Source organism: Physella acuta, unplaced genomic scaffold, assembly GCF_028476545.2.
Source record: "Physella acuta isolate Inbredline_101_S28 unplaced genomic scaffold, ASM2847654v3 ptg000283l, whole genome shotgun sequence".
NCBI classification, from domain to species: domain Eukaryota; kingdom Metazoa; phylum Mollusca; class Gastropoda; family Physidae; genus Physella; species Physella acuta.
Window position 1 is genome coordinate 81,937 of NW_026731802.1, and position 20,226 is coordinate 102,162.

The 20,226-nt window shown below is 48.2% G+C and overlaps 1 protein-coding gene across 5 annotated transcripts in view; it reads left to right on the forward strand.

Moving 5' to 3' along the window:
* The window catches only part of LOC131939544 (mucin-12), a 75,421-nt gene that overhangs the window by 32,063 nt on the left and 23,132 nt on the right, over window positions 1–20,226 (forward strand). For all 5 annotated transcript variants that reach the window (XM_059297921.1, XM_059297922.1, XM_059297919.1 and 2 more), the window contains exons 3-4: window positions 11,959–12,104; window positions 17,198–17,296. In XM_059297921.1, the coding sequence (XP_059153904.1) occupies window positions 11,959–12,104; window positions 17,198–17,296 (245 nt within the window). The remainder of the gene's footprint in view (window positions 1–11,958; window positions 12,105–17,197; window positions 17,297–20,226) is intronic.

The window sequence follows — 20,226 nt, forward strand, 5'->3', positions numbered from 1 at the left end:
CCGGTAACCGGAAGTGGAACTTCCACAATTTTTCAAAAGCCTATAAATTGAGTACTGTTTCAGATAGATAAATGAAATTGTTACGTTACGTTTACCTGTCGTCCCTACTGGGACATAGGCCGCTGACAAGAGCTTTCCAGACGTCTCTGTCCAGGGCTAGTCTCTCCAACTGTCCCCAGGTGTATCCAATCTTCTTGGTGTCTTCTTCCAGGTCACGTCTCCAAGTCTTTCTTGGTCTGCCTCTCCTCCTCCTGCCTTGTGGATTCCAGGTGAGGCCCTGTCTTGTTATGCTGGATACAGGCTTCCTGAGTGTGTGGCTAATCCATTTCCATTTTCTCTGGAGGATCTCTACTTCAACTGTCCGTTGCCATAGAACATCATTTCTGATGGTTTTAGGCCAGCGAATTCGCAGGATCTTTCTGAGGCATCCGTTTATAAATGATTGTATTTTCTTCTTATTTTTAGCAGTTATTCTTCATGTCTCGGCTCCATAGAGTAAAACAGGTTTTACTAGTGTGTTGAAGATCCGGATTTTTATTCCAAGGGTTAAATCTCCAGAACCCCAAACATTTTTAGCGCAATTTCCATTCTGGAGAATTGCGTTTATTAACCCGTCATTTCTGGATGGATAAATGGATGAATGTATGAATGTGTGTCCGCAGCTTTAAGTCGTATCTCCTCCTCAACGAAGCAATATCGAGGACTAGTTCTAAAAGCAATTATGTTAAGCAAGTTACGAGGATGAGCATAGGCCATAAAAATTCCGGGTTTCTTTCATGGTTTTCCCGGAAAAGCCAAAAAACCTCGAAAAAATGCAGTTTTTGGCCCATATCTCGGCAACCAGACCACTTAGCGACTTGAAACATGTACCAATCGATTCCTGCCATAATTTAGAACAATATTGCCGAAGAAAGTTTTCAAAAATATCCTTTCGTTCGGTCACAAATTTTTTTTTTAATTAATTAAAATTTTGACCGAATTAGTAGGCATTTTTATCCAACCACACCACACGCGTCATCACGTTCAATAGCTGCGCCATCACGTTCAATGGCTGCGTCATCACGTTCAGTAGCTAGGCGCGCAATGGTTTTTAGTCATGTAACTCTATTGTAAATAAAACATGTATTTTAACCAATGGTCTTACTAACCCTGCTCTTGATTTACGCTACGACAGAGCTATTTTTAGATAACATAAGGAAATTGCGCCTAAATGTCACTAGACTTTTTAATTAACTTGTTTAATTGTTCGGAGACTGCTCTTGCCTTGCCCGTCCTTATTTTTATGTCTGCTTCTGTTGCCGTTGTACATGTAATTAAAAATCTAATTATCTGCCTTCTTTCAAATTTTGAGTAATTTCCTTTGACCGGAAGTAGTATTTTACGCTATTTGCGATTTCTCAAAAAACGTATGTGAATTTATAAAGTACTAATAACATTCCGCACTAGTATACACATATTGTTTGGCGTTCACTTGGTGCCCAATTATTTTTTCTAGGAGATTCTATTCTATTTTTAAAAGTTTAAGTAATAAAAAATTGATTAAAAATCATATCCATATCCCGAGTTGCTATCCCCCGTAGTGTTATATAAGAATATTCAAGAAAGTTTAGGGGAGATCACTCCCGGTTTATTTTTTTGGAGGAAGTTAAATTGCAAGTGGATTTATTGAATGTCTTGTATGATTTGCATCCAATAGCCATTCGTTTGGGAGGGGGTGGGGGGTTGTTTCTTTCATTGATGGAATCTGGGATGTGGCTCAGTTTAATCGGTCGTGTGGCTCACTTTAGTGTTGTCACTTTAATCTCGTGGTTATGTCTGCGGCTCAGCCGTGTACAATATCTGCGGCTCAGCCGTGTACAATATCTGCGGCTCAGCCGTGTACATTATCTGCGGCTCAGCCGTGTACATTATCTGCGGCTCAGCCGTGTACAATATCTGCGGCTCAGCCGTGTACATTATCTGCGGCTCAGCCGTGTACAATATCTGCGGCTCAGCCGTGTACATTATCTGCGGCTCAGCCGTGTACAATATCTGCGGCTCAGCCGTGTACATTATCTGCGGCTCAGCCGTGTACATTATCTGCGGCTCAGCCGTGTACAATATCTGCGGCTCAGCCGTGTACATTATCTGCGGCTCAGCCGTGTACAATATCTGCGGCGCAGCCGTGTACAATATCTGCGGCTCAGCCGTGTACAATATCTGCGGCTCAGCCGTGTACAATATCTGCGGCTCAGCCGTGTACAATATCTGCGGCTCAGCCGTGTACAATATCTGCGGCTCAGCCGTGTACATTATCTGCGGCTCAGCCGTGTACATTATCTGCGGCTCAGCCGTGTACAATATCTGCGGCTCAGCCGTGTACATTATCTGCGGCTCAGCCGTGTACAATATCTGCGGCTCAGCCGTGTACAATATCTGCGGCTCAGCCGTGTACAATATCTGCGGCTCAGCCGTGTACAATATCTGCGGCTCAGCCGTGTACAATATCTGCGGCTCAGCCGTGTACATTATCTGCGGCTCAGCCGTGTACATTATCTGCGGCTCAGCCGTGTACAATATCTGCGGCTCAGCCGTGTACATTATCTGCGGCTCAGCCGTGTACAATATCTGCGGCTCAGCCGTGTACATTATCTGCGGCTCAGCCGTGTACAATATCTGCGGCTCAGCCGTGTACATTATCTGCGGCTCAGCCGTGTACAATATCTACGGCTCAGCCGTGTACAATATCTACGGCTCAGCCGTGTACAATATCTACGGCTCAGCCGTGTACAATATCTACGGCTCAGCCGTGTACAATATCTACGGCTCAGCCGTGTACAATATCTACGGCTCAGCCGTGTACAATATCTACGGCTCAGCCGTGTACAATATCTACGGCTCAGCCGTGTACATTATCTGCGGCTCAGCCGTGTACATTATCTGCGGCTCAGCCGTGTACATTATCTGCGGCTCAGCCGTGTACAATATCTGCGGCTCAGCCGTGTACAATATCTGCGGCTCAGCCGTGTACATTATCTGCGGCTCAGCCGTGTACAATATCTGCGGCTCAGCCGTGTACAATATCTACGGCTCAGCCGTGTACATTATCTGCGGCTCAGCCGTGTACATTATCTGCGGCTCAGCCGTGTACATTATCTGCGGCTCAGCCGTGTACAATATCTGCGGCTCAGCCGTGTACAATATCTGCGGCTCAGCCGTGTACATTATCTGCGGCTCAGCCGTGTACAATATCTGCGGCTCAGCACGACTGCCTGTTAACTTGTGGATGATAAGATTATCATGCAATAAAGCAACGCTACTTATCTCCCAATTAAAACCTAAGCTATACCTTTGATAAAGCTGAACAATACCCCCTTAGCCCGCCCCGCCTAGATGAATAATGTGTCACCGTCTTTAACAAGGCTAGAAGATCCCCCCCCCCCTCTCATTCTGTGTGTGTGTGATTGTGCAGGCAATTCTACTCCACTTAAACCTTTTGATTTCACGCTAACCTTATGTGTAGTCGGGCTAAATATTCACAATCGATTCTGCCATTTGTTTTGGTTTTCTTGTTCATTGACGGTCGCTTAGCCTCGATCAAGGCTAGAGCAATTAGTGCTAAACGTTGGTCTAGAGCACTTAGTGCTAAACGTCTTCATACGTTGGTCTAGAGCACTTAGTGCTAAACGTCTTCATACGTTGGTCTAGAGCACTTAGTGCTAAACGTCTTCATACGTTGGTCTGATACATATGTAACTCTTACATAAACGTGTGTGACACCATACACTGTGACAAAACGTGACTCAGCGAAATCCCGCGACCCACCAAACCAGGCATAAAACTATTAAAACCCCAGCCTCAGACGTGAAGTCAACCTTGACTTTTGAAACCGTCGCAACGTTTGAGGCCCGCAAATTAAAGTGGGCTGCTTGCGCGCCACCGTCTGTGTCTCCTCCCACCCAGCGTGGGGCTTGATTCCCCCGCTCCACGCCGAGTGGTGTCGCCGACTGTAGTCCTGGTGTGCCTATGGCGTCAATGTACGTAAAGATCTCCCTGACAATGGAAACCTGAGTTGTGTTGGGGACATGTTGTGTTGGGGCTGTCAGCACAAAACATCGGTGTGTATCAGTGTCTTTAGGTCAGTGTCTGGCCGTCTGTAGGTCAGTGTCTGGCCGTCTGTAGGTCAGTGTCTGGCCGTCTGTAGGTCAGTGTCTGGCCGTCTGTAGGTCAGTGTCTGGCCGTCTGTAGGTCAGTGTCTGGCCGTCTGTAGGTCAGTGTCTGGCCGTCTGTAGGTCAGTGTCTGGCCGTCTGTAGGTCAGTGTCTGGCCGTCTGTAGGTCAGTGTCTGGCCGTCTGTAGGTCAGTGTCTGGCCGTCTGTAGGTCAGTGTCTGTAGGTCAGTGTCTGGCCGTCTGTAGGTCAGTGTCTGGCCGTCTGTAGGTCAGTGTCTGGCCGTCTGTAGGTCAGTGTCTGTAGGTCAGTGCCTGGCCGTCTGTAGGTCAGTGTCTGTAGGTCAGTGCCTGGCCGTCTGTAGGTCAGTGTCTGTAGGTCAGTGTCTGGCCGTCTGTAGGTCAGTGTCTGGCCGTCTGTAGGTCAGTGTCTGGCCGTCTGTAGGTCAGTGTCTGGCCGTCTGTAGGTCAGTGTCTGGCCGTCTGTAGGTCAGTGTCTGTAGGTCAGTGTCTGGCCGTCTGTAGGTCAGTGTCTGGCCGTCTGTAGGTCAGTGTCTGGCCGTCTGTAGGTCAGTGTCTGTAGGTCAGTGTCTGGCCGTCTGTAGGTCAGTGTCTGGCCGTCTGTAGGTCAGTGTCTGGCCGTCTGTAGGTCAGTGTCTGTAGGTCAGTGTCTGGCCGTCTGTAGGTCAGTGTCTGGCCGTCTGTAGGTCAGTGTCTGGCCGTCTGTAGGTCAGTGTCTGTAGGTCAGTGTCTGGCCGTCTGTAGGTCAGTGTCTGGCCGTCTGTAGGTCAGTGTCTGGCCGTCTGTAGGTCAGTGTCTGGCCGTCTGTAGGTCAGTGTCTGTAGGTCAGTGTCTGGCCGTCTGTAGGTCAGTGTCTGGCCGTCTGTAGGTCAGTGTCTGGCCGTCTGTAGGTCAGTGTCTGTAGGTCAGTGTCTGGCCGTCTGTAGGTCAGTGTCTGTAGGTCAGTGTCTGTAGGTCAGTGTCTGGCCGTCTGTAGGTCAGTGTCTGGCCGTCTGTAGGTCAGTGTCTGTAGGTCAGTGTCTGGCCGTCTGTAGGTCAGTGTCTGTAGGTCAGTGTCTGGCCGTCTGTAGGTCAGTGTCTGGCCGTCTGTAGGTCAGTGTCTGGCCGTCTGTAGGTCAGTGTCTGTAGGTCAGTGTCTGGCCGTCTGTAGGTCAGTGTCTGGCCGTCTGTAGGTCAGTGTCTGGCCGTCTGTAGGTCAGTGTCTGGCCGTCTGTAGGTCAGTGTCTGGCCGTCTGTAGGTCAGTGTCTGGCCGTCTGTAGGTCAGTGTCTGGCCGTCTGTAGGTCAGTGTCCGGTCAGCGAACTGGACGGTGTAAAACAAAGACTGACAGGCTCACAGGCCGGCGACACCTAGCACTTACATGACATGGTGAATTTTTGGAGTTAATCAACTTCCACAGGGGAGGGGGGGGGGGGGGGTAATCAATAAAAAGTTCTTGAAGTTAAGTCAAATCAGGTTGATCAATGAAAGTGTCGTGTGCAGAAATCTTAAGTTCATCGACCTACTGGTCAAGGTGTATGTTCAGTGTCTAGATTGTTCATACAGAACCAGAGCTAGTACATATTGAACTCTGGTCACAACCCATAGCCGCAAGTACAGCCACAGAAACAGCCACAAAAACTGAAACAAATACAGAAACAGAGCCACAGAGACAGCCTACAGAAACAGAGCCACAGAAACAGCCTACAGAAACAGAGCCACAGAAACAGCCTACAGAAACAGAGCCACAGAAACTGAAACAGATACAGAAACAGAGCCACAGAAACAGGCACAGAAACAGAGCCACAGATCGCATACCGATCCAAGTTTGTCTGTGACGATAACACGGGTCCAGCCATTTTGTTTTTATTTGTTCCATAATCAAACACACCACAGGACAGACAACACAGCTCAGTACATTTCTTGTCAGCAATGTCAATATTGGGATAGACTAACTAGACCACTGGCTACTGAACTCAGGTCACATGGGATAGACTAACTAGACCACTGGCTACTGAACTCAGGTCACCTGGGATAGACTAACCTAACCACTGGCTACTGAACTCAGGTCACCTGGGATAGACTAACTAGACCACTGGCTACTGAACTCACGTCACCTGGGATAGACTAACTAGACCACTGGCTACTGAACTCAGGTCACCTGGGATAGACTAACCTAACCACTGGCTACTGAACTCAGGTCACCTGGGATAGACTAACTAGACCACTGGCTACTGAACTCAGGTCACCTGGGATAGACTAACTAGACCACTGGCTACTCCACTCAGGTCACCTGGGATAGACTAACTAGACCACTGGCTACTGAACTCAGGTCACCTGGGATAGACTAACTAGACCACTGGCTACTGACGTCACCTGGGATAGACTAACTAGACCACTGGCTACTCCACTCAGGTCACCTGGGATAGACTACTGAACTCAGGTCACCTGGGATAGACTAACTAGACCACTGGCTACTGAACTCACGTCACCTGGGATAGACTAACTAGACCACTGGCTACTGAACTCAGGTCACCTGGGATAGACTAACTAGACCACTGGCTACTGAACTCACGTCACCTGGGATAGACTAACTAGACCACTGGCTACTGAACTCACGTCACCTGGGATAGACTAACTAGACCACTGGCTACTGACGTCACCTGGGATAGACTAACCTAACCACTGGCTACTGAACTCAGGTCACCTGGGATAGACTAACTAGACCACTGGCTACTGAACTCAGGTCACCTGGGATAGACTAACTAGACCACTGGCTACTGACGTCACCTGGGATAGACTAACTTGACCACTGGCTACTGAACTCAGGTCACCTGGGATAGACTAACTAGACCACTGGCTACTGACGTCACCTGGGATAGACTAACTAGACCACTGGCTACTGACGTCACCTGGGATAGACTAACTTGACCACTGGCTACTGAACTCAGGTCACCTGGGATAGACTAACTAGACCACTGGCTACTGACGTCACCTGGGATAGACTAACTTGACCACTGGCTACTGAACTCAGGTCATCTGGGATAGACTAACTAGACCACTGGCTACTGAACTCAGGTCACCTGGGATAGACTAACTAGACCACTGGCTACTGAACTCAGGTCACCTGGGATAGACTAACCTAACCACTGGCTACTGAACTCAGGTCACCTGGGATAGACTAACTAGACCACTGGCTACTCCACTCAGGTCACCTGGGATAGACTAACTAGACCACTGGCTACTGAACTCAGGTCACCTGGGATAGACTAACTAGACCACTGACTACTGAACTCAGGTCACCTGGGATAGACTAACTAGACCACTGGCTACTGACGTCACCTGGGATAGACTAACTAGACCACTGGCTACTCCACTCAGGTCACCTGGGATAGACTAACTAGACCACTGGCTACTGAACTCAGGTCATCTGGGATAGACTAACTTGACCACTGGCTACTGAACTCAGGTCATCTGGGATAGACTAACTAGACCACTGGCTACTGAACTCAGGTCACCTGGGATAGACTAACCTAACCACTGGCTACTGAACTCAGGTCACCTGGGATAGACTAACTAGACCACTGGCTACTGAACTCAGGTCACCTGGGATAGACTAACTAGACCACTGGCTACTCCACTCAGGTCACCTGGGATAGACTAACTAGACCACTGGCTACTGAACTCAGGTCACCTGGGATAGACTAACTAGACCACTGGCTACTGAACTCAGGTCACCTGGGATAGACTAACTAGACCACTGGCTACTGAACTCAGGTCACCTGGGATAGACTAACCTAACCACTGGCTACTGAACTCAGGTCACCTGGGATAGACTAACCTAACCACTGGCTACTGAACTCAGGTCACCTGGGATAGACTAACTAGACCTCTGTCAAAATAGAGTGTTTTAATCAATTCCTATTGCAATTTATTAAAACAGTTTCTAAAACGCAAAATAACGACAAAATTCCGTTTTCTAACATTGCTTTTTTATAATGCAAAAGTGTGACGTAGCACCATCTGAACACCCCCACCACCGCTCCCCCTCATCACACACCGTCACAAAATTACGGACCCCACTCCCCCGCCGAATGTGACGTCATTTATGGACGACCCCTAAGATAATTTGCATATAATATGTTACGTATTTAGTTAAATACACGGTAGAAAATGATCATAAATGAAATTTAGACACATCATGTTCTGCATATGTTTTTTGCCGTAGTCCTTTCCATGGTCGGCTGCTCCTCCGTCGGCCTTGTCCGTATGGTGTATTGTTTGCGTCAAGACAGCCTTTGTACTGTATCGGCTTTCTGTTTTGATCCTTTGCTTTGTGATGTAATGAGCATGGTAAATGAGGGCAGTAAAGGTGGTTGAACTATTGTTGCGATGAGTTTATGACAGCAAGTCACATTAACTCCGTCTTTTATGCTGTTTCACGCAAATTTAAAGTTGGTATTTTTAAAAAAACACGATGGAACTGAGAAGGTTGGAACATTCAATTAAATTATATTTAATGTTACTATTGTTACATGTATAACGGAATTAAAACCTACATACTGCATAGTAAATAATTTTACGCTGGTTATAAATATTACTATACATAATAATATACAACCTACAATTTTGTATCTTAAAATGATTACATTACATTCAATTAACCGTAAGTTGATTTGCACTTTCTGAAAACTTGATATATAAAAGTTATAATAAATTCTATGTAAATATACATTTGTGATTTTTTTTTCCACGTCACTTTTATTTCTGAGACTTTTTTTCCTATGACATTTTTCCGGTGTATACTTTTTCCTGTTACTTTTTTCCTTTAATCCTAACTGGCTACTGAACTTTCTGACCACTAACCAGAGTTTCTTCCAGGCATCTCTTCGGGGGGGGCGAAGCCCCCCCCCCCCGAAATTTTTTTTACCGCCCCCCCCCCCCCCCCCCCCCCCCCCGAACGAAATGAAATTTATATAATTTATATAGAAAATATATACTTTTAACAGTGTCCGCCCCCCCCCCCCGAAGAAAGTTTACCGCCCCCCCCCCGAAGATTTCAAGTGCCCCCCCCCCCCCCTCGGAGAAAAAAGTCTGGAAGAAACACTGCCACTAACACATTTGAGTTGATTTGACCATGGTGCTTCATGTGATAGAATAAAAGCTGTCACTGACTGGCCTAAGGGCGGGCCACAGGTTATCTCAATGTTTATTTAGTACATGTGATCTGAGGAAGATCTGCGAGCAAACCCACCAGATGTGTTTCACGGTGTTGAGCTTAATTTATTTGGACGTGTCTCCGGGTGCTTCTCTCAGCTCGACACTTCTCACTTTTCTCTCACAGCTTACCCTACGCTGGCAGCATACTGTACGCTTGGGAGAGGTAATCTCTCCACTGAGACGTATTTGGAATCACATAGGACGCATGACCTAACAAGTACAATGGCCTTTCTCTACAGTCTCTCTGTGCTAAGGGTGGATTTACTGGCTACATCAGGGTTTGTTTACATGGGTGGATTTACTGGCTACATCAAGGTTTGTTTACAAGGGTGGATTTACTGGCTACATCAGGGTTTACATGGGTTGATTTACTGGCTACATCAGGGTTTGTTTACATGGGTGGATTTACTGGCTACATCAGGGTTTACATGGGTGGATTTACTGGCTACATCAGGGTTTACATGGGTGGATTTACTGGCTACATCAGGGTTTGTTTACATGGGTGGATTTACTGGCTACATCAGGGTTTACATGGGTGGATTTACTGGCTACATCAGGGTTTGTTTACATGGGTGGATTTACTGGCTACATCAAGGTTTGTTTACAAGGGTGGATTTACTGGCTACATCAGGGTTTACATGGGTGGATTTACTGGCTACATCAGGGTTTACATGGGTGGATTTACTGGCTACATCAGGGTTTACATGGGTGGATTTACTGGCTACATCAGGGTTTGTTTACATGGGTGGATTTACTGGCTACATCAGGGTTTACATGGGTGGATTTACTGGCTACATCAGGGTTTACATGGGTGGATTTACTGGCTACATCAGGGTTTGTTTACATGGGTGGATTTACTGGCTACATCAGGGTTTACATGGGTGGATTTACTGGCTACATCAGGGTTTGTTTACATGGGTGGATTTACTGGCTACATCAGGGTTTGTTTACATGGGTGGATTTACTGGCTACATCAGGGTTTACATGGGTGGATTTACTGGCTACATCAGGGTTTACATTGGTGGATTTACTGGCTACATCAGGGTTTACATGGGTGGATTTACTGGCTACATCAGGGTTTACATGGGTGGATTTACTGGCTACATCAGGGTTTGTTTACATGGGTGGATTTACTGGCTACATCAGGGTTTACATGGGTGGATTTACTGGCTACATCAGGGTTTGTTTACATGGGTGGATTTACTGGCTACATCAGGGTTTACATGGGTGGATTTACTGGCTACATCAGGGTTTACATTGGTGGATTTACTGGCTACATCAGGGTTTGTTTACATGGGTGGATTTACTGGCTACATCAGGGTTTACATGGGTGGATTTACTGGCTACATCAGGGTTTGTTTACATGGGTGGATTTACTGGCTACATCAGGGTTTACATGAGTGGATTTACTGGCTACATCAGGGTTTGTTTACATGGGTGGATTTACTGGCTACATCAGGGTTTACATGGGTGGATTTACTGGCTACATCAGGGTTTGTTTACATGGGTGGATTTACTGGCTACATCAGGGTTTACATGGGTGGATTTACTGGCTACATCAGGGTTTGTTTACATGGGTGGATTTACTGGCTACATCAGGGTTTACATGGGTGGATTTACTGGCTACATCAGGGTTTACATTGGTGGATTTACTGGCTACATCAGGGTTTGTTTACATGGGTGGATTTACTGGCTACATCAGGGTTTACATGGGTGGATTTACTGGCTACATCAGGGTTTACATGGGTGGATTTACTGGCTACATCAGGGTTTGTTTACATGGGTGGATTTACTGGCTACATCAGGGTTTACATGGGTGGATTTACTGGCTACATCAGGGTTTACATGGGTGGATTTACTGGCTACATCAGGGTTTACATTGGTGGATTTACTGGCTACATCAGGGTTTGTTTACATGGGTGGATTTACTGGCTACATCAGGGTTTACATGGGTGGATTTACTGGCTACATCAGGGTTTACATGGGTGGATTTACTGGCTACATCAGGGTTTACATGGGTGGATTTACTGGCTACATCAGGGTTTGTTTACCTAGCGGTAATGTTTGGATGTTGACAGTGAACAAGAAAAAATGTTGAACACAGGATCTCTCTGATCAAAGTGATAGTCGCAATTTTGTATAGCTTCATTAAGTACTTGACTTTGTAACATGATACTATAAAGTACTTTAAAGACAAAAATTACTGACCATGTAACATGGTACTATAAAGTACCTAAGTATGAACGCTAGAAGTACTTGAGTAGTAAAACATCTTCGCCTGTGTGAAGACAATACCATCCAGCCCCCCCCCCCCTCATATGTCAAATATCGAGTGTCTTAATACAGGCGCTACATTCCTGGCTGATAAATTGGTCGGGAAATACGCCAAGATAGCTGGTTACATGAGGACAGTCAGTCAGCTGACTACATGAAGACAATTATAAACTTGACCAAGTGACCACCAAAAAACTTGACCAAGTGACCACCAAAAAACTTGACCAAGTGACCACCAAAAAACTTGACCAAGTGACCACCAAAAAACTTGACCGAGTGACCAAAAACTTGACCTTTTGATTTGTCCATCTGTTTCAGAGATGTCACGGGGAGTGCCGCTCCGGCCCTTAAGCCCCCACCCCCAGGCCACGCTGTCAGATGACCTGCGGCTCGCTGCCAGCAGAGGTCAGGTGGAGCTCATCAAGGAGCTGCTGTCTAGAGGCGCCGGGCTGGACCCCGATAAGGTAGGGGCACTTTCTCTCAGGGCAGAGGTTAGGGGCACATTCTCTCAGGGCAGAGGTTAGGGGCACATTCTCTCAGGGCAGAGGTTAGGGGTACATTCTCTCAGGGCAGAGGTTAGGGGCACATTCTCTCAGGGCAGAGGGTAGGGGCACATTCTCTCAGGGCACAGGTTAGGGGCACATTCTCTCAGGGCAGAGGTTAGGGGCACATTCTCTCAGGGCAGAGGGTAGGGGCACATTCTCTCAGGGCAGAGGGTAGGGGCACATTCTCTCAGGGCAGAGGGTAGGGTTACATTCTCTCAGGGCAGAGGGTAGGGTTACATTCTCTCAGGGCAGAGGTTAGGGCTACATTCTAGCTCAGGGCAGAGGTTAGGGGTACATTCTCTCAGGGCAGAGGGTAGGGTTACATTCTCTCAGGGCAGAGGGTAGGGGTACATTCTCTCAGGGCAGAGGTTAGGGTTACATTCTCTCAGTGCAGAGGTTAGGGTTACATTCTCTCAGGGCAGAGGTTAGGGGCACATTCTAACTCAGGGCAGAGGTTAGGGTTACATTCTCTCAGGACACAGGTAAGGGTTACATTCAACTGTAGTAAAGGTCTATATTTTAAAAAAACTGTAAAGTTTAGGATCAGATAACATCCAGGTTCAAAGGTTACGACGGCAACTTGATATCTTAGTTTTTGTTCACGTACACCCACACAGTGGTGGAACACGTTGCGTTATCCCCCTTTGGAGGGTCACCCCGTGCACCATTTCCCCCACCCCCACCCTCTAGTGCTACTGGCATGGATGCTGATGACTGCCCCACCCCCTTGATGAATTTTAAACAGCTGTTTGTTGACGGTTGGGGGCGTGGCACTTATGCAAGCCTTTCTCGGCCTCTCGTTGTGTTTTTGTGTTGACTACAGGAGATTTGTGGTTAGACCCTGAAGTCTGTGCTTACCTCTAAGACTTTCCGCCCATCTTATCCTTAAGACAAGACTTGCCGCCGATGTTACCCTTAAGACAAGACTTGCCGCCGATGTTACCCTTAAGACAAGACTTGCCGCCGATGTTACCCTTAAGACAAGACTTGCCGCCCATCTTACCCTTAAGACAAGACTTGCCACTCATCTTACCCTTAAGACAAGACTTGCCGCCGATGTTACCCTTAAGACAAGACTTGCCGCCCATCTTACCCTTAAGACAAGACTTGCCACCCATCTTACCCTTAAGACAAGACTTGCCGCCGATGTTACCCTTAAGACAAGACTTGCCGCCCATCTTACCCTTAAGACAAGACTTGCCACCGATGTTACCCTTTTGTACGAGTAAACATGTGTATCAATAGCCAGCGATACCCTACCTAATCCTTCGTTTGACCACAGATGGCTTTTTGACCCCGTGAACTCTTGACCTCCATACGGTCTGGTGTTGTCTTATTACTGGTGGGCCGCTAATGGATGTGTGGGCTGGGTGACTCCACTGTGGGCTGGGTGACTCCACTGTGGGCCGGGTGACTCCAGTGTGGGCTGGGTGACTCCACTGTGGGCTGGGTGACTCCAGTGTGGGCTGGGTGACTCCACTGTGGGCTGGGTGACTCCACTGTGGGCTGGGTGACTCCACTGTGGGCTGGGTGACTCCACTGTGGGCTGGGTGACTCCAGTGTGGGCTGGGTGACTCCACTGTGGGCTGGGTGACTCCACTGTGGGCTGGGTGACTCCACTTTGGGCTGGGTGACTCCACTATGGGCTGGGTGACTCCACTGTGGGCTAGGTGACTCCACTGTGGGCTGGGTGACTCCACTGTGGGCTGGGTGACTCCACTGGTAGTTAGATGACTCGTGAGTGCCGCTAATGACTCCAGTGTGAGCTGTATGACTCCACTGGTGGTTAGATGACTCCACTGTGTGTTAGATGACTCCTGAGTGCCGCTAATGACTAGATAACTCCGTGTAGTTTATGGATTTAATCTCCGAGTAAATAGTCCCTCAAGTCCTCCATGACAGACCTATCTAGTCACGTGACAGATGGTGTCAACTGGCCGATTTATGACAGACGTAGAGCAATAAATCTCTCGCTCTTTGTATGACGACCTCCCGCTGGTCGTGCCCGTAACTCTCATCTTCTACATCTAAATTGTCTGCCCCTGGGGTAACTCTGATCTTGTACCTCTAAATTGTCTGCCCCTGGTGTAACTCTGATCTTGTACATCTAAAGTACCGGATTGTCTGCCCCTGGGGTAACTCTGAACATCTGAAGTACTTGATATTCTGGGCCTGATCTATGGACGCCATGCTCAGGTCTAACAATGGGAGAACGCTAATTCTGACGTCTAGCTAGATCTATGTGTCCTGTGGGTAGATCATGAATGGGTGACTGGACACTTGGGGCTGTTAGTGGCCACCAAACTCCTGTAGGATGGACTGTCCGGCCATCATGTTTATAGCAATGTGTCTGGCCATCGTATCCGGCCATAATGTTTATAACAGTTTGTCTGGCCATCATTTTTATCACAGTTTGTCTGGCCAAAAGTTTAAACCCACCGACTAGATCCGAGATGTTGCTGCTCTGTTTACATTTACTTTTGGCCGACACCTTTAAAACATTTGGCAGGAAAAAACATGTCCAATATTTGAAGCTAAATGTGGCCAAATAAAAAATAAATTCGGCATTTTTGTGACCAAACGAACCAGCAGCCTGTGTACGCCTGTCGTGAAAGTCGCAGGCCTACGTGGGTTGGCCCGGTGCCTAGGTGCCCAGATTTACGGGCCTTGTTTTTTAATGGCCGCCCCAACAAAAGACACGGTGTGCTGGGGTTCTGTCAGGGTTATCCCTCGTGAAGTACTGCAGGGAGCTGAATATTGAAAGCACTTCAAGAGCTGTTTAGTAGGCGCTTTATCAAAGGTACGCTGACATTCCAAGAGATCTGAACTAGAAAAATCTTTCAATTTCAATGGCTTGACTCTTCTATAAATAGCGGGGATTTTGTTTGCTATTTTCAAAAGTTTATTTCCTCATGACTCTGTGGGTTACTGAGTTAACTGCACTTCTTTAAGTACATTCCGACTTTGTGACATAACCATCAACATAACATTATCCTAACCATCAACATAACATTATCATAACCATAGACATAACATTATCCTAACATATAACATAACATTATCCTAACATACAACATAACATTATCCTAACCTACAACATAACATTATCCTAACCATCAACATAACATTATCCTAACAATAGACATAACATTATCCTAACCAACAACATAACATAATCCTAACATACAACATAACATTATCCTAACATTCAACATAACATTATCATAACCTACAATATAACATTATCCCAACCTACAATATAACATTATCCCAACCTACAATATAACATTATCCCAACCTACAATATAACATCATCCCAACCTACAATATAACATCATCCCAACCTACAATATACTACAACATTAACTTAATAACCTGACCTACACACCTAGGATTAACCTAAGCCCCATATGACTTACACACATTAACCTAATCTACACACCTAGGATTAACCAAAGCCCCATATGACTTACACACATTAACCTAATCTACACACCTAGGATTAACCAATATGACCTACACACATGCTAATGTATGCATGCCCATGCCGGCAGATAAGGACCGTATCAAACGTTACCAGAAATCTTGGCTGGAGAAACTCATGTCAGGAACACTTTGAATTAAGTGACCCCCCCCCCCCCCCCACCGACTTACCACGCGGTATGCACTGGGAAGTGTCTTGGGTCTGAATACTTTATTACTACGTTTCATTGTCCGTCCGTGTGTGGGGGCGGGGGGATGGGTGGGTGGGGTTTTGGTAAAAATGTTTCAACTTTAGACCTATGTCTAATGGAGCGATTTCTTACAAACTTTACATAGCAACGCAATAGGAGTGCCATTCTTCAGTCCTATTAGATGTCGAATTAGTCTTTGAAAAAGCGGGAATGATCTCCCCTAAACTTTCTCGAATATTCTTATATAACATTACAGGAGATGGCAACTCGGGATATAGACATGATTGTTAATCAATTTTTAATTACATAAATTTAAAAAAATATAATAGAATCTCGTAAAAAAAAGAATTTCGCACCAAGTGAACGCCAAACTTTCTGTGTATAATAGTGCGGAGTATTATTAGTACTTTATAAATTCACATGCGTTTTTTTTTTTTTTTTTTTTTTTTTTTTTTTTTTTGAGAAATCGGAGATAGCGTAAATTACTACTTCCGGAAATTACTCAAAATTTGATCGAAGGCAGAGGAATAGATATTTTACTATTTTTGAAATTTCGTTTTTCTATCTGAAATAGTAGTTAAGTTATAGGCTTTTAAAAAACCAAAAGTAGAATAAGTTCCACTTCCGGTTACCGGAAATCGCTGAAAAAATGATACATAACTACAAATTTGATTTAATACTTATATATGAAATTTCAGCAACATAGCTGTAACGGTACTCAAGTGATCGTGTTTACAGACAGACATACGGACAGCATTGTAAAGCCCAGTTTTTCCGACTCGATTACGCATAGAACGCTGAAATTGTGATAAATCTGCATTTATTATTTTTGCCCGATTAAAATAAGTCCCCTATACTCCGTATATGATGATGTACTGAGGTGTAAAACAATGAAAACTGTCAAAATTTCATGTGATTTTTGTGCACGATTACAGTAGTTCCTCTATGCTTTGTATACGATAAAGTAAAAATGAATCTAAAGATGAAGGTAGATACTAGTTGAGTTACCTAGGTCTGTCTGGTAAGTTGGTGCTTACAAAACACGTTGTGTACCAACGGTTGTCTGGTTTGTTTTTTTCTCTTATTACAAAATTAGTTTTAGTGTCGTAAAAAATCATTGCTGCCAGTTCTTAGGACTGGGAGAACACACGGAATATTGGCTAGTGCTACAGCCACGGTGTGTAGCGTGTTGTACAGGGCTAGTTATACATTCTGTGTACACTTAATATTCCGTGTGCGGGTGTACACATACAATTCCCGTGTGTGGAGGTCCACTAAATATTGCCGTGTGTACACTAACTAGTGCCTGTGTCAACTGGATGTTTTCCTGTGTTGCAGGACGGACGTAACGCCCTCCACTATGCCGCCCAAGAAGGACACGCTGACGTGTGCAAGCTTCTGCTGGCGTCTGGCTGTGAGATGGACAAGCAGGATGTGGTTAGTGCCGTCTGTTTGATTCATGTCACGTGGCAATCTATCTTCTGTTGTCTATTGGCAACCATTAGCATTTGTCTGTTGTTTCTATAATTAGCTTTGTGTGACGTGTTGGTGTCAACAAACCCTGTCATGTGACTAGTTCAGTACCTGTCACTCTGGTTCTCCCTAGTCCACTGTCCACTGTCCCTGGTCCGCTGTCCTGGTCCACTGTCCCTGGTCCACTGTCCCTGGTCCACTGTCCCTGGTCCACTGCCCCTGGTCCACTGCCTTTGGTCCACTGCCCCAGGTCCACTGCCCCTGGTCCACTGCCTTTGGTCCACTGCCTTTGGTCCACTGTCCCTGGTCCACTGTCCACTGTCCCTGGTCCACTGCCCCAGGTCCACTGTCCCTGGTCCACTGCCTTTGGTCCACTGCCTTTGGTCCACTGCCTTTGGTCCACTGTCCCTGGTCCACTGCCTTTGGTCCACTGTCCCTGGTCCACTGCCTTTGGTCCACTGTCCCTGGTCCACTGTCCCTGGTCCACTGTCCACTGTCCCTGGTCCACTGCCTTTGGTCCACTGCCCCTGGTCCACTGCCCCTGGTCCACTGCCCCTGGTCCACTGCCCCTGGTCCACTGCCTTTGGTCCACTGTCCACTGTCCCTGGTCCACTGTCCCTGGTCCACTGCCCCTGGTCCACTGTCCCTGGTCCACTGCCTTTGGTCCACTGCCTTTGGTCCACTGCCTTTGGTCCACTGTCCCTGGTCCACTGTCCACTGTCCCTGGTCCACTGCCTTTGGTCCACTGCCTTTGGTCCACTGCCTTTGGTCCACTGCCTTTGGTCCACTGCCTTTGGTCCACTGTCCCTGGTCCACTGCCTTTGGTCCACTGCCTTTGGTCCACTGCCTTTGGTCCACTGCCTTTGGTCCACTGTCCCTGGTCCACTGTACTGGTCCACTGCCCCAGGTCCACTGTCCCTGGTCCACTGCCTTTGGTCCACTGCCTTTGGTCCACTGTCCCTGGTCCACTGTACTGGTCCACTGCCCCAGGTCCACTGTCCCTGGTCCACTGCCTTTGGTCCACTGCCTTTGGTCCACTGTCCCTAGTCCACTGTCCCTGGTCCACTGCCTTTGGTCCACTGCCTTTGGTCCACTGCCTTTGGTCCACTGTCCCTAGTCCACTGTCCCTGGTCCACTGCCTTTGGTCCACTGCCTTTGGTCCACTGCCTTTGGTCCACTGTCCCTGGTCCACTGCCTTTGGTCCACTGCCTTTGGTCCACTGCCTTTGGTCCACTGCCTTTGGTCCACTGTCCCTGGTCCACTGTCCCTGGTCCACTGCCTTTGGTCCACTGTCCCTGGTCCACTGCCTTTGGTCCACTGTCCCTGGTCCACTGTCCCTGGTCCACTGTCCCTGGTCCACTGTCCCTGGTCCACTGCCTTTGGTCCACTGTCCCTGGTCCACTGTCCCTGGTCCACTGTCCCTGGTCCACTGCCTTTGGTCCACTGCCTTTGGTCCACTGTCCCTGGTCCACTGTCCCTGGTCCACTGCCTTTGGTCCACTGCCTTTGGTCCACTGTCCCTGGTCCACTGCCTTTGGTCCACTGTCCACTGTCCCTGGTCCACTGTCCCTGGTCCACTGCCTTTGGTCCACTGCCTTTGGTCCACTGCCTTTGGTCCACTGTCCCTGGTCCACTGCCTTTGGTCCACTGTCCCTGGTCCACTGCCTTTGGTCCACTGTCCCTGGTCCACTGTCCACTGTCCCTGGTCCACTGTCCCTGGTCCACTGTCCCTGGTCCACTGTCCACTGTCCCTAGTCCACTGCCTTTGGTCCACTGCCTTTGGTCCACTGCCTTTGGTCCACTGCCTTTGGTCCACTGTCCCTGGTCCACTGTCCCTGGTCCACTGCCTTTGGTCCACTGTCCCTGGTCCACTGCCTTTGGTCCACTGCCTTTGGTCCACTGTCCCTAGTCCACTGTCCCTGGTCCACTGCCTTTGGTCCACTGCCTTTGGTCCACTGCCTTTGGTCCACTGTCCCTGGTCCACTGTCCCTGGTCCACTGCCCCTGGTCCACTGCCCCTGGTCCACTGTCCCTGGTCCACTGCCTTTGGTCCACTGTCCCTGGTCCACCGTCCCTGGTCCACTGCCCCTGGTCCACTGTCCCTGGTCCACTGCCTTTGGTCCACTGCCCCTGGTCCACTGTCCCTGGTCCAAAGTCCCTGGTCCACTGCCCCTGGTCCACTGTCCCTGGTCCACTGCCTTTGGTCCACTGCCTTTGGTCCACTGCCCCTGGTCCACTGCCTTTGGTCCACTGTCCCTGGTCCACTGCCTTTGGTCCACTGCCTTTGGTCCACTGTCCCTGGTCCACTGTCCCTGGTCCACTGCCTTTGGTCCACTGCCTTTGGTCCACTGTCCCTAGTCCACTGTCCCTGGTCCACTGCCTTTGGTCCACTGCCTTTGGTCCACTGCCTTTGGTCCACTGTCCCTGGTCCACTGTCCCTGGTCCACTGCCCCTGGTCCACTGCCCCTGGTCCACTGTCCCTGGTCCACTGCCTTTGGTCCACTGTCCCTGGTCCACCGTCCCTGGTCCACTGCCCCTGGTCCACTGTCCCTGGTCCAATGCCTTTGGTCCACTGCCCCTGGTCCACTGTCCCTGGTCCAAAGTCCCTGGTCCACTGCCCCTGGTCCACTGTCCCTGGTCCACTGCCTTTGGTCCACTGCCCCTGGTCCACTGTCCCTGGTCCAAAGTCCCTGGTCCACTGCCCCTGGTCCACTGTCCCTGGTCCACTGTCCCTGGGTCCACTGCCCCTGGTCCACTGCCTTTGGTCCACTGCCTTTGGTCCACTGCCTTTGGTCCACTGCCCCTGGTCCACTGCCTTTGGTCCACTGTCCCTGGTCCACTGCCTTTGGTCCACTGCCTTTGGTCCACTGTCCCTGGTCCACTGCCTTTGGTCCAC